The sequence below is a fragment of the Heloderma suspectum genome, chromosome 4 (assembly GCF_057233095.1).
Source record: "Heloderma suspectum isolate Gila_16-S chromosome 4, 16-S_ref, whole genome shotgun sequence".
Classification (NCBI taxonomy): domain Eukaryota; kingdom Metazoa; phylum Chordata; class Lepidosauria; order Squamata; family Helodermatidae; genus Heloderma; species Heloderma suspectum.
Window position 1 is genome coordinate 128,144,370 of NC_139461.1, and position 12,879 is coordinate 128,157,248.

The window sequence follows — 12,879 nt, forward strand, 5'->3', positions numbered from 1 at the left end:
ATATTTCTAAGATAAAGTATCACCACATTTGTTTTGTAGATGCAAACTCAGGATTTTCCACACTTGCTTGAGCCAATTAGTCATGTTGTCTTTTTTTCTGGCTTCTTGCTTTACTGTCTTTTATTCTCCACAGTGTATGCCCATTATAATTTCAATGATATAAGAACATTTTAAGAATATATCTGCATTGAGTATCATAGCTACAGTGGATGTGTAGTGGTCTAGAATATCCTTTGTTTTATGCCCAGTGCAATATAGTTCTTAGAAATACTTTCCATGCTCTGTATATCTTCTTTAAACATCGTTAGGCTTTAGTTGTATACTTCACATAAATACGAGCTACAGCTCCCAAATTACTGGAGAGCCCCCTCTTAGTGCTGGCATGTGGTTGCAGGATTGGAGCTGGTGTGGTGAAGTTCTTTGGCCAGTGGCCATGGTGCAATAAAGTCTAGCAGCAGGCTTCTGGGACTCACCCTCTGGGAGCAAATCAGGTATCCTGGTTGGTTCTAGGGGGCATAGCCTTGGGGCAGGCTTGAAATGGAACATTCTTCCTCTGGTCTACTCCTGGGCCATAAATAGAAGGCCCACTCTACTGCTGTGTCTGACATCACCACCCTTGCCTTAGTTCAAGCTTCTGCCTTGCTATTGCAAGGGAACCTGGAGGCTAAAATTTCAGGGCACTGGTATTTGGATACTTAGGCACACTTATTTTAAACAGCCTCAACTTGGCCCTGATGTTGTAGGTGAGGTTCCTTTGGGGAGTGAGATAGAGTGCTCACATTCACTCAGCGTTACTAAGGCATACTCATACATCCTGCAGCTGTATGCCTACTACTCACACCTGTACTTTACCTACAAGGGTAATGGGAATATCTCCTTCTCCAAGCATGACAGCAGAGTCACTGAGGCCTAAGTGATAGGCTCAGAGTAATGTCTCAGGTACAGGGTGAAAGAAGAAAGACAGACCCAGATCTTTTCTGTGTATCAACTTAAATCCCTTCCCAGGTCGGTAACCTCCTTTCTAATACATATTCTGAAATCTATTGGTCCACGTCACATTATAGGTCATCCTATTCCCAGAAAGTCCAACTTTTTGTTCCCCAAATCACCTCCCTCCTTGGTATAAGGTGTTCACTCCTTTCTGAGCCTTAATTCTCCTTTTATGTGGTCAACCACTCCTCCTTTCCTTTCCTTTCCTTTCCTTTCCTTTCCTTTCCTTTCCTTTCCTTTCCTTTCTTCCCTTTATTTCCAGGCAAGGAAATCCAAACCACAATGTGTTCTTTTCTGTGACCCCCCTGCACCTATTATGCAGTTCCCTTATAAGAAAGAGACAGTTGGAAGGTTCTTAAGCCCTCTCTTATCAGTTTATATATGGTGTCAAGCAAACTTCTAATACAATGGATCTTGCTCCCCTGCTTGTCCTGTTATCCATTAGCGCCAACCCCACTTATAAGCCCCATCTCTTATCCTTTAAACTCTAAACTCCCTGTACCCCATATTGTCCCCAAAGGCCCAAGAAAAATCCTTACACTGTGACAGACATTAGCAACAAGTTGATGGGGTTGGGAAAGAATTTTGCCAATGTATGCAATTGGTCAGCAGTGTGGGGGGGTTGCCATCCTCGTAGCAAGTTTGTTTGTTTCTTCTCAGTTTTTGTCACAGCTTTTCAAGGCAAGTGCTGGAGGCATTGGGCTGGATCCATTATAAGGGTTAGCAGGATTAGGCTCCTGCTCCCCATGGTGGGGATTCCCATAAGGGATCTCAGTGTGTGTGTGTGTGTGGGGGGGATTGTAGGCCCAGCCCAGCACAAGTACTGGAATACCTGCCATACATCCAGTGGCACAGGAATACCTCATGTGTTCAGTTCGTGATATAGTGGGCAAAACATCCCTGCCTCCCATCACACACATCACCCTGCATGCAGGCTGGGTCAGTGCTGTTTGCCAGCAGTCAGGCAGCTAGATGACTGGATACATCCCCTGCGAAAGCTACTTAAGCTGTAACAAATACATGCTGTGGTCAGTTTGTTTAACCCACTTAGGTCTGTGTGTCATCAGTTGCCTCTCCTGTGCTCCCCCCGCCCCACACCATCCCCGAGCTGCTGACACAGGGAGCATCACTACTTTTGGTCTATTACACGCTATCACATTTTTTGAAATTTCCCTTCTCTTAAGAAGTTGTGATCTACAGGCTGTGTTTAGTTTCCTAGCTCCTTCAGGAGGTTTTGTTTGGGAAGGCTTTATCGATGCCATGTGTGGGCTTGTGCAGCACAGGAGCTTTTCTGTTCCTTTCTGTTCCATTCTTCTATTCCTTCATAGCCTACTGGTGGCAGAACACTGGTGCACACCAGGACTTCCCTTGCTTGATCACTCATCAGCTAGCCCTCACGTGGTCATTCATTGACCTATCACTAGGGATGTATGAGAATTTTGTTTTGATACATTTTGGACCAATGTTTGCCCCGTTCGCACTCCCAAACACAAAGACATTTAACAGGAAATGATCAGTTATCCCCAAGCTTTCATTCATGTTTGAAAAATGTGTCCATTAGAACAATGTACCCTTTTAAAAATGCACATCTGGGGGGAAATGCACATTTTCATGCTTCAGTCAATGGGGGAGGGGGTGCCTTTGGGTGAACACATAAAAATGTGCACTCAAATGTCCATGTTCCCCATTTGAACAACAACAACAACAAAATGTTGCAATCGGAAACAGAAATGAGTTGAACCAAGCTTTGAGATGAAAATTAATTGATTCTCTCATCCATGCATAACATCCTGACTGCAACATTAGGTCAACCTATCTAAAGACAACACTGAGTTAACACACCAGCACCAGCACAAGATTGCAATTCATGACTTTGCACTATCATATTTAGGGATGCTGGTAGGGATGGACGAAAGGGACTTACCTGGTCCCGCAGCTTGCTTCGCGGTGGGGGGGAGGCGCTTAGGTTCTCCCCCCGAAGTTCAGGCCGGGGGGGAGGCGCCCCGCCTCGCCCAGCTGAAATTCAGGCTGGGGGGGAGGCGCCCCATCCCTCACCACCGAAATTCAGGCCGGGGAGGAGCGCCCCATCTACCCGGCCGTGAAAAAAAAAGTAAAGTAAAAAAAACCAAACACCCGTGATAGGCTACGTAACGATTTACGTAGCCTATCATGGCTAGATTTCCAAAGTCAGCCATGATAGGCTATGTAAATCGTCATGTAGCCTATCACGGGTGACTTTGAAAAAAAAAAAGCACGTACGCAAATGGGGCACTGCCATTTGCATTCCTTAGTTTGGCACGTCTAGTCGACGTAAAGATTTACATAGACTATGGTGAAAATACGAGAACGCTATTTGCATTGCCCTTATTTTCGCCATAGTCTACGTAAATCTTTACGTAGACTAGACGTGCCAAACTAAGGAACGCAAATGGCGGTGCCCCATGTGCGCCGCCATTTGCGTATGCGCTTTTTTTTTTCAAAGTCACCCGTGATAGGCTACGTGACGATTTACGTAGTCTATCATGGCTGACTTTGGAAATCTAGCCGTGATAGACTACGTAAATCATTACATAGCCTATCATGGGTGTGGGTTTTTTTTACTTTCCTTTTTTATTTTGCAATGGCAGCGGCGGCAGCAGCCAGTCAGAAGACCAGCCACCGCCGCCGCCCCCACCGACACGCTGCCGAAACGCTGCTGGGACCCGCTGCCAAGAGGGACATTCACACAAGGTAAATCCCATCCTGTGGGGGGGAGGCGGGGGGCCGGCGGAGAATTTCACCACAAATTTCAGGTGAATCTCCCAGAGATTCGTGGAGAAATTCTCTGCCATCCCTAGATGCTGGAGAAATTCGAGATGGACTAAAATGAGTTTGGATTTGTAAGAATCCAACTTGTGGAATCTGCTGTGGAGTGACCCTCCTCAGGCTGCCCGGACTCCATGGACTTACTTACAGGGTTTTTTTTTTCTTTCCTGAAATTTACACATATTTATTTGTAGAAAAATACATAATTTTCTGCTGAAGAAACATTGAATTGAATGCGGGACAGTATGCTAAATGTTATATACCAAGGTAAATTATGTAAATTGTTACGAAACCTCTTACATAATCATTTGCATGTTTTTCTGTATGATGAAAAAAATACATCCATCTGTGAGTGGACAATGGAACAAAAGGTGCCTGACAATCCATGAAACACAGATGGAGCAGATTTTACACAGTCTGTACATCCCCAGGCATAGTAGAATACCTCTTCCTAACTATTTATTTGGCTGCAAGTGTTCATGCTGGGACCTAAGACTCCAGCTATATGCACATTTACTTGTAAGCAACCTCCATTGAACTCAGAAGGGACTTCTAAATTAATCTTCATAGGACTGGGTTGTTGTGAAGGTTTGAAGCCTATGCAGGTAAAAGGGGGGAAGGTTAGGCTTAGAGGCCTGGAGTTTTCTGTTGGGAGGGAATAACCCTGAGAGGGGCAGTTTATTTCTCTGGTTAAGTGTCAGTTTCATTTCTCCACCTGAGTTTCATTTCTTCAGATTTGGAGCAGTACTTTTGGTTTTGAGGGAGGAGGATATATAAAGAGAGGGAGAGATCCAGTAAGAGTCAGAAACACCAGGCTGCAGCCAGAACAAGAGCAAGTCAGAGAGACAGCCAGAGCCTGAAGTGAGAGCAGAGTCTGAAGACAGAGCAGGAAGAAGCAGCCTAGAGGAGTCTAAGAACAGTTAGGCTAAAGGAACTTGTGTTTTGCTTTTATTTTCTTTTAATGCCTTTTGTATCACTCAGTTCTATTGTGTAAATGCCATTAGTTGTAATTTGTTTGCTTTAAATCTATGAATAAACTGTTGTGGTTAAACCCTGTGTCTACAGTGTCAGTCACCCGACGTCTACAGCCTAAACCCCATGTTACTGGGAAGGGAAAGTTTAAAAGAAGGAAGGTGGGACTAGGGATGGCGGAGAATTTCTCCCCGAAACTTCGGGGGGCCGAGGGCCAATGTGTTCGGCCCCCCGAACAAGTTTCGGGGAGAAATCCTCCGCACCCCCCCGCCCCTCGCACCCCCCCGGGACAGGACTTACCTTCACCGAATGTCCCTCCCGGTGGCTGGCCCGGCCGGCGGTTCGGCGGATGTTGGAGCGAGGCGGGAGCAGCAGCCGGTCTTTTGACCGGCTGCCACCGCCGCCATTGCAATGAAAGAAAAAAAAAAACACGTCCCCTGATAGGCTACGTGACGATTCACGTAGCCTATCATGGCTAGATTTGCAAAGTCAGCCGTGATAGGCTACGTGAATCGTCACGTAGCCTATCACGGGTGACTTTAAAAAAAAAAAAGTGTGTACGGATAATGGCGGCCCCCATAGGGAGCCGCCATTCCCCTTCCTTATTTGGTCGCTGTAGTCTACGTAAATCTTTACGTAGACTACAGCGAAAATAAGGGCAACGCTATTTGTGTTGCCCTTATTTTCGCCGTAGTCTACGTAAATATTTACGTAGACTACAGTGACTAAATAAGGAATGCGAATGGTGGCTCCCTATGGGGGCCGCCATTAGCGTACGCACTTTTTTTTTTTAAAGTCACCCGTGATAGGCTACGTGACGATTCACGTAGCCTATCATGGCTGACTTCGCAGATCTAACCGTGATAGGCTACGTGAATCGTCACGTAGCCTATCAGGGGGCGTTTTTTTTTTTAACTTTCGCGTTCGCGGCCGGGTGAGACGTGAAGCCTCCTCCCCGACCTGAATTTCGGCCGGGGCGAGGCGGGAAGCCTCCCCCCCGGCCTGAATTTCGGCCGGGGCGAGGCGGGAAGCCTCCCCCCCCGGCCTGAACTTCGCGGGGGGACCAGCGAAGCGCCTCCCCCCCACCGCGAACGTCCTTCGAGGACAGGTAAGTGACTTTCGTCCACCCCTAGGTGGGACTCTTAAGGAGGGAAGAGATCCTTAAGGAGTTGCTCAGGGGGTCCAGGTCATAAATAGAACCTTGACAGCTGTATAGAATCTAAACTTCATCACACAACCATACAATCAGCCCCATTGAAGTTGGCTACAAAACGTCTGTCAAAATTTATTAGCTTAAGTTGGACCCAATCATATCAGGAATGCCCTGGCAAACAAAATGCTTAGGAGTCAAACTACCAATTATAAGAACTGAGAAATCATTTTTGAATGAAGTCTGGAAGGTGTGAACTAGGTAAATCCCAATTAAAAAAATGAACTGAAATGAATTCATCATACATCCCTACTATAAATATCATTGAAAGCCCTAAACAGCTTGGGGCCAGGTTATCTGAAGGATTGCCTCCTCCCATATATGCCTGCCTATACCCTAAGATCATCTTCAGGGGTCCTTCTCTGGAAGGCCCTGCCAAAGGAAGCGAGGTGGGAGGCTACAGAAAGAGGGCCTTTTCTGCTGTGGCATCCCAGCTGTGGAATGAGCTCACTAGAGAGGTTTGCCTGGCACCTACATTACACTCCTTTAGGCGCCAGGTGAATACCTTATTTATTTTTCTAGCATTTTAGCACTCTGGTCTTTTGGGTCTGCTGTTTTAAAACTGTATTTTAAATGTGTTGATTGCTGCTATGTTTTATTCTGGTTGTACTTTTATACTGTAGTTTTAAGCTTTCATATTTTGTATTGTTTTATGTTGAACTTCATGGTTTTAATTTTTGGGAACTGCCTAGATTGCTTCAGCTACTGGGCAGTATAGATAATAAGTACGTACGTATGTACGTACGTACAAAAATAAATAAATAAATACATACATACATACATACATAAATACATAAATAAATGATTGTGTGCAGTTGTTTAATCCACAGTTTGAGAACTGAGATGGATAAGGCAACATGGAAAGTGGCAAATGGCTTGTGTTGGATTTAGCAGAATTAAATCTAAAACATTTCTAGAATTTTTCCTCTGAGATCACTGACAGAGATAAGCTCATTCTCACATTCCAACCCTTCTGGATTACGTCTGATCAGATTCTGGCTATAAACTGGAAGGCACACTGCAGCACTGGAGCTGGGCCACAACATCTGCAAATTCGGGGGGGGGGAGTGCTTGTGTTTGATTTGTGCAAATGTCCCCAGTTGATTTTGTGCAAGTTTCAAAAATGTGCCAATCCACATTAGTTAATATGCATTAATGTTTACCCACATTAACTAATGTGGATTAGTGCATTTGCACAACTGTGAATTAGTGCAAGTAGAATGATAGGTATATTTTAGTCTATGGGGAAATTTGTGCAAATTTGGATTTTAGCACAATTTCCACATTTGATCACTGTTCATTTTGTGATGTTTCCCATTCACAGGAACAAACAATGATCATAACAACCAGTTCAAATTGAGGAAAGACAAGCAACTAGCTGATCCTCAGAGAATCTTGGCAAGCTTGAATATTGGTCATTCGCCCATTCCTAATTCAGACTGCATCACTTGGGCGTATTTCTGTGGATCTCATACCATGTATGGGTCCTACCAAAGTGCTGTCCAAGCACAATGGTGAATAGTGCCACACCCAAGAAAACAGGTTGTGCCAGATTTTAAGGCATTAAGGCAGAAACTTTTGTGTCCCCTCTCTGTAATGTTCTGTGGAGCTGCCCTTCACATGGCATCACTTCTGTGATCATTAATTTTCTTTCCTTGATGAACTCCCAAATGCCATGAGAGCAGCAGTTGAGAGACAGTGGCTTACCAAAGCCACCCAGGGATCATCCAATAATCATTCCTTGTTCCCCTGCTGATGTTTCAATAATAATATTCTCACGGTGCCTGTCTAGAGCACTTCTCTACAACCAGTTTGGAGCACTTATCTCTCAATTCCTGCCTGTGTTGAACAGTTATCAGAAACATCAACTATGTTCTTTTCGCATCAGGAATGGAAAATCATGGATATTCATGGCCTCCCTAGTAATTTAAAAGTGGCCCGCTTGCTCAAGTTCATCTGTTCGCTTACTGACATTTGGACCTGATGATTCGTTGTTGAAAGAATACAGCCTATGCTGACCCTCGAATTTCTGAATATTATAGAATCTGAGGATGAGATTCATATGCCATACTGATTTATCTCCTTTATGTTTATTTCTAGCGTTTTAACACTGCCTATAAGAGGTGGCTTACATTCAATAAAATAGATTAAGGCAGCTTAAAATCTATAAAATAATGATAACACTGCAACTAAATAATGGAAGTGTATTGTAAACTGAAGCATGCTTGCTAAGTTAGTGACAATCACATTCAGCCATTATTTATTACCAGAAATCAGGGGGTTGGGGGAGTATATTCTATGTCTTACACTGAGAAATTGGCTCAACAGACTGATCTGTAACTTGGCAGTGTAGGAGAGGTGAGTTTGAGGAGGGTCCTTGCTGTTTTTAAGGTAGAAAGGTAATTTTGAGGTAGAAGGCTTCAAGGTAGTGGTGAAGCTGGAACTATCCACAGTATAGAATATCATACCATGTCCATGTTGCCTAAATAATGCATCTGTTAAAGGAGTGGCCCTGAACAGCTATAGGCTTTCTTCACATGGAGCTTTTATCCTGCGATTGAGATGGCTCCTTCATGAAAGTTTGTGGGCTCTTTACATGACGCTGTGACCCTCCAGGGCATCTCCTGCACTAAATGCCCTTTGTTCCATTTTTAAATAGATTGCAGAAAATGGGCTACCAAATTACCCTGCCATGTTCCGCTTGAGTTCCCTCCATGAAAAGAGGAATAACAGCAAGAAGAGGAGTGAGATCAATGACAGATCATAGAAGACTCAGATAGATAATAGAAGACTCAGATACGGGGAGAAGGAGGGGAAAAGGGAAGGGGGAAAGGAAGCGGGTGAAAAAGGGAGTCTTTGTAACTCTGCATTTAAAACAGAAGCAGAAAGCCCCCTTTTAAATGCAGGATTTTAGGCTGGTGTAGAGATGCCCATAATTTCTCAGAATTCTGGAGGCTGAGTGAACATGGAAGGCCCTTAACACAACTTGTTAAACTGAAAGGTTTTTTTAAAAAATATAATTAATTAAATTTGTTTATGAGCAGCAGCAATGAATGTACCTACTTACAAGTTTATGCCAAACTTTGATGGACTTTGGGGAGAGTGAAGGCTCTAGAATTATACCTAATACAAATTTGAATGACCTTACTGGAAAGATAGTCAACGATGTTTACATATTCTCTGTGAACTTTTTCTCAAGTCCATCTTTCACTATTCCCCATTTAGCCTTCTGACATGACATTAAAGCAATCATTGCTTATTTATTACAATGTACGGAAATAACTCCTGAGAGCAGAATAACAAAACTCATTAGGCTGTGCCAGCTACTATTATGATAAATAGCTAGATGTTGTCAATTTCCATTTTGTTTTTCTCTCGCTGCCACTACCGCATCTGCAGGTACTTCATAGACTGGAAGAGCGATGTGGACAGCTACTTCGCTATAGATGGAATGGAAGGAACTATTGCCACAAATGAATTACTGGACAGAGAGAGCACTGCACAGTACAATTTTTCAATAACTGCAAGTAAAGTTAGTAAGTATAGCAGGAGCACAATCACATGTGATAGAAACAGTTCCCAGAATTCTCTTTGCTGTAATGTTTGCTCATTAGATCATTTTTGGCTCATTTATTTGTAAAATACCTTGCTATATTGTTTTTCCTTGTTGAAGGGAGTGTGTCATGACACTTATATTCATCAAACAGAGGAGATAATCATATGTTTTTGAGGGCTTGTTTCAATCTTTAGAGTTCTTATTTTGTCAATCTAGTTTAAGTTAGTGATTAGGGATAGCGGAGAATTCTGTCACGGACTCCAATGAGGCCGGATTATAAAGAAACTGGCCCCCCGGAGTCTGTGGCGGAACGGAAGACTTACCTCTGCCTCCCTGCGGAATCCTCCTTGGCCGGATCCTCCGGCTCTGGATTGCCAGTGATATGGCCACCATGCCGTATCACTGGCTGAAGGGGACTGACTGCAGATGCAAATAGCGTCCAGGATGCCATTTGCAGCCGTAAAGGCCTCAGTTTAAGGTAAATGCAGCCATTTATGTCTGCATTTACCTTAAACTAAGGCCTGTATGGACGCAAATGGCTTCCCAGAAGTAGGGATGTCGGAGAATTTCTCCACGAATCTCCGGGAGGCCGAATGCCAATGCATTCGGCCCTCTGAAATTGGTGGGGAAATTCTCCAACACCCCCCCGCCCCCCCCGGGATGGGACTTACCTCTGTCGAATGTCCCTCTCGGCAGCAAGTCCCGGCGGCGTTTCGGCGGCAGCGGGGACAGTGGCCGGTCTTCCGACTGGCTGCTGCTGCTGCCATTTCCCAGTAAAGTAAATTGTAAAAAAAAAAAAAGTGATAGGCTACGTAACGATTTACGTAGCCTATCACGGCTAGATTTTCAAAGTCAGCCGTGATAGGCTACGTAAAGATTTACGTAGCCTATCACGGCTGACTTTGAAAATCTAGCCGTGATAGGCTACGTAAATCGTTACGTAGCCTATCACTTTTTTTTTTTTTTACAATTTACTTTTTTATTTCGCGGCCGGGGAGATGGGGCGCCACCCCCCGGCCTGAATTTCGGCCGGGAGGGGCGGGGCGCCTCCCCCCCGCCAAGAATTTTGGGGGGAGAAATGGAGCGCCTCCCCCCCCCACCGAAAACAGCTGCGGGACCAGGTAAGGGACTTTCGTCCATCCTTACCTGGAAGCCATTTGCATCCACAGTCGGTCAAGTCCCCTTCAGCCAGCAATACTACATGGCGGCTGTATCGCTGGCTCTTCGGAGCCGGCCGGTGGCTCTGTGGAATCACCACAGAGTGGAGGCGGCTGGCGAGGATTCCAGGGGGAGGAATAGATCGCCCCCCCCACAGACCCCCCCCCAGACTGGCAGGTAGGGGATTTGTACATCCCTATTAGTGACTGGCCTCGTGTTCCTAGATATAATTCCCATCAATGACCCACAGAAAAGTCAATCTGGTTTTGCAATAAGCCACCAAAAGGCTATGTGAATCAGCCACAAACACATCACTGAGAAAGAAATAAGATTGTGATCCATTCATAGTCATAGTCAATTTATTTGTATACTGCATTTCTTACGAATGCATTGTGCTCAAAGCAGCTCACAGAATACACTAGTGTCCTTCAGATGTGTTGGACTACAACTCCCATGGTCATGCTATCTAAGAATTATGTGAGTTGTACTCTAACACGTCTGAAGTACATCAGGTCAGGGAAGGCTGGAGTAGACGATTTGAATACTATAAACTAGAGCTGTGCTAGAAATTTCTCCCACATGTTTTTCAACCATTCTCACTCAATTTGATAGAAAAGAAATTGCTTTCAAAAAGAAATTCAAAAGAGGAGAAGTTTTGGAGAAATTCTCATGGATTGGTTGTGGGGTTCTTAGGCTTACCTTACTTATGGGGTGGCTGAGGAGTATGCATGAGTGTCCTGTCTGTCATCATACAGTAATCTTTGTGGCAGCCTGTAGCCTCCTTGGCTTCCCGCAGTTCAGTTAAAGCCATTATGAGAAAGACATCATGAGGAAATTCCTCCCATGGGGCTTTTTCAGTTCAGAAAGTGCAGGTAGCTTGGGAGGCTGCAGAGTAATGGAAGTGTGTGTGTGTGTGTGTGTGTGTGTGTGAGTGAGAGAGAGAGAGAGAGAGAGAGCACCCTCGGCCACCTCACCGTCATTAGGTAAGCTCAAAAATACCACCAAAAGAAATTAAAAATTCTTCCTCAAAAAAATGGAAGCCTCAACACAGCTGATGCTGTTGCCACCTATAGAAGCAAAGCAGTGCAACAAACCAAAAACCCTTAGGGAAAAAAGAAAGAAGCTGTGCTACAACCCCTGCCAATAGTGAGCCCTATCTGTGAGAAACTGTTGGAGAATTTCTCCTCCCCTTGGAGAAATTCGGTGGAATTATACCCCCAATTTCTCTGCCCATAAATAGGCTGGAGAATTTTGAGAGGCCGTTTGCACACAGCTCTACTATAAACTATTACTATAATACATCACAATATACCATTAACAATTCAACAATTTCAGTTCACTTAAAAGACAGCAAAAGTGTAAATGGGAATAAGCTATACCAATAGTCCTGTTTACAATATTCCCTCCTGTGTGTGAAGCTGTGCACAAAGGATGGATTACCATAGGTTTCAATGGAGTCTTGAACTTTTCTTTGGCTGCATCATGATCAATGCACTGCAATCTGCCTATTACCTGAAATGAGATCATGTGTTCCTGCAGCATCTGGATATTGCTTATAGAGCTGCTTATTATGGCAGCATTTTTTTTCCCCAAGTTGCCACAGTTGAGCAAGCCACAGAGCTCACATGAATAGCCCCCACATGGAGGCAGTGTTCACATGAACCATGCTTCCACTTATTCTCTCCTGGGCTGTGTGTCCTGTGAAAGCATCACAGACTTCCACCAAGTGCTTGTAAATCTATCTATTTAATACTGAAAGGCCTATAACACCTGATCGCGACATTTTACTCTGGGCTTTGTGTTTTACATGAAAATAAAGGATTATTATGGAATTAAACTGGCTTCTCAGCTTTTCCAAATCATAGCTTGCTATGTGAATTTGAAAACTTTTCCCCCAAGTATGGTCAAATGGCAAGATCATCTTCCCATTTCTAGATATAAATAAACTCCACCAGCTGGACTCCTGTCAGCTCTCAGAAACTGCAAATGAAATGGGACTTTGCCACTTCTCATGGAGAATTAGCTGAAGGTCAAGAGCAGGTGTCTGTCTCATCCCGGGGCACTCTGACAGTTGTTTTCTAAAGAGCATCTGTGGCTTTGAGATGGGGCAGTATTTAAAAATCAATGGTGATGCTTATCTCTCTGCTCTCTCAAAGCAAAAATCTTTACTAGGAGTGATTTGCAATCC

The 12,879-nt window shown here is 44.3% G+C and overlaps 1 protein-coding gene across 1 annotated transcript in view; it reads left to right on the top strand.

Moving 5' to 3' along the window:
- Positions 1-12,879, top strand: part of CDH12 (cadherin 12) — a 309,761-nt gene that overhangs the window by 274,900 nt on the left and 21,982 nt on the right. Inside the window, exon 7 of the mRNA XM_084850557.1 lies at positions 9,377-9,513. Within this exon, the coding sequence (XP_084706683.1) occupies positions 9,377-9,513 (137 nt within the window). The remainder of the gene's footprint in view (positions 1-9,376; positions 9,514-12,879) is intronic.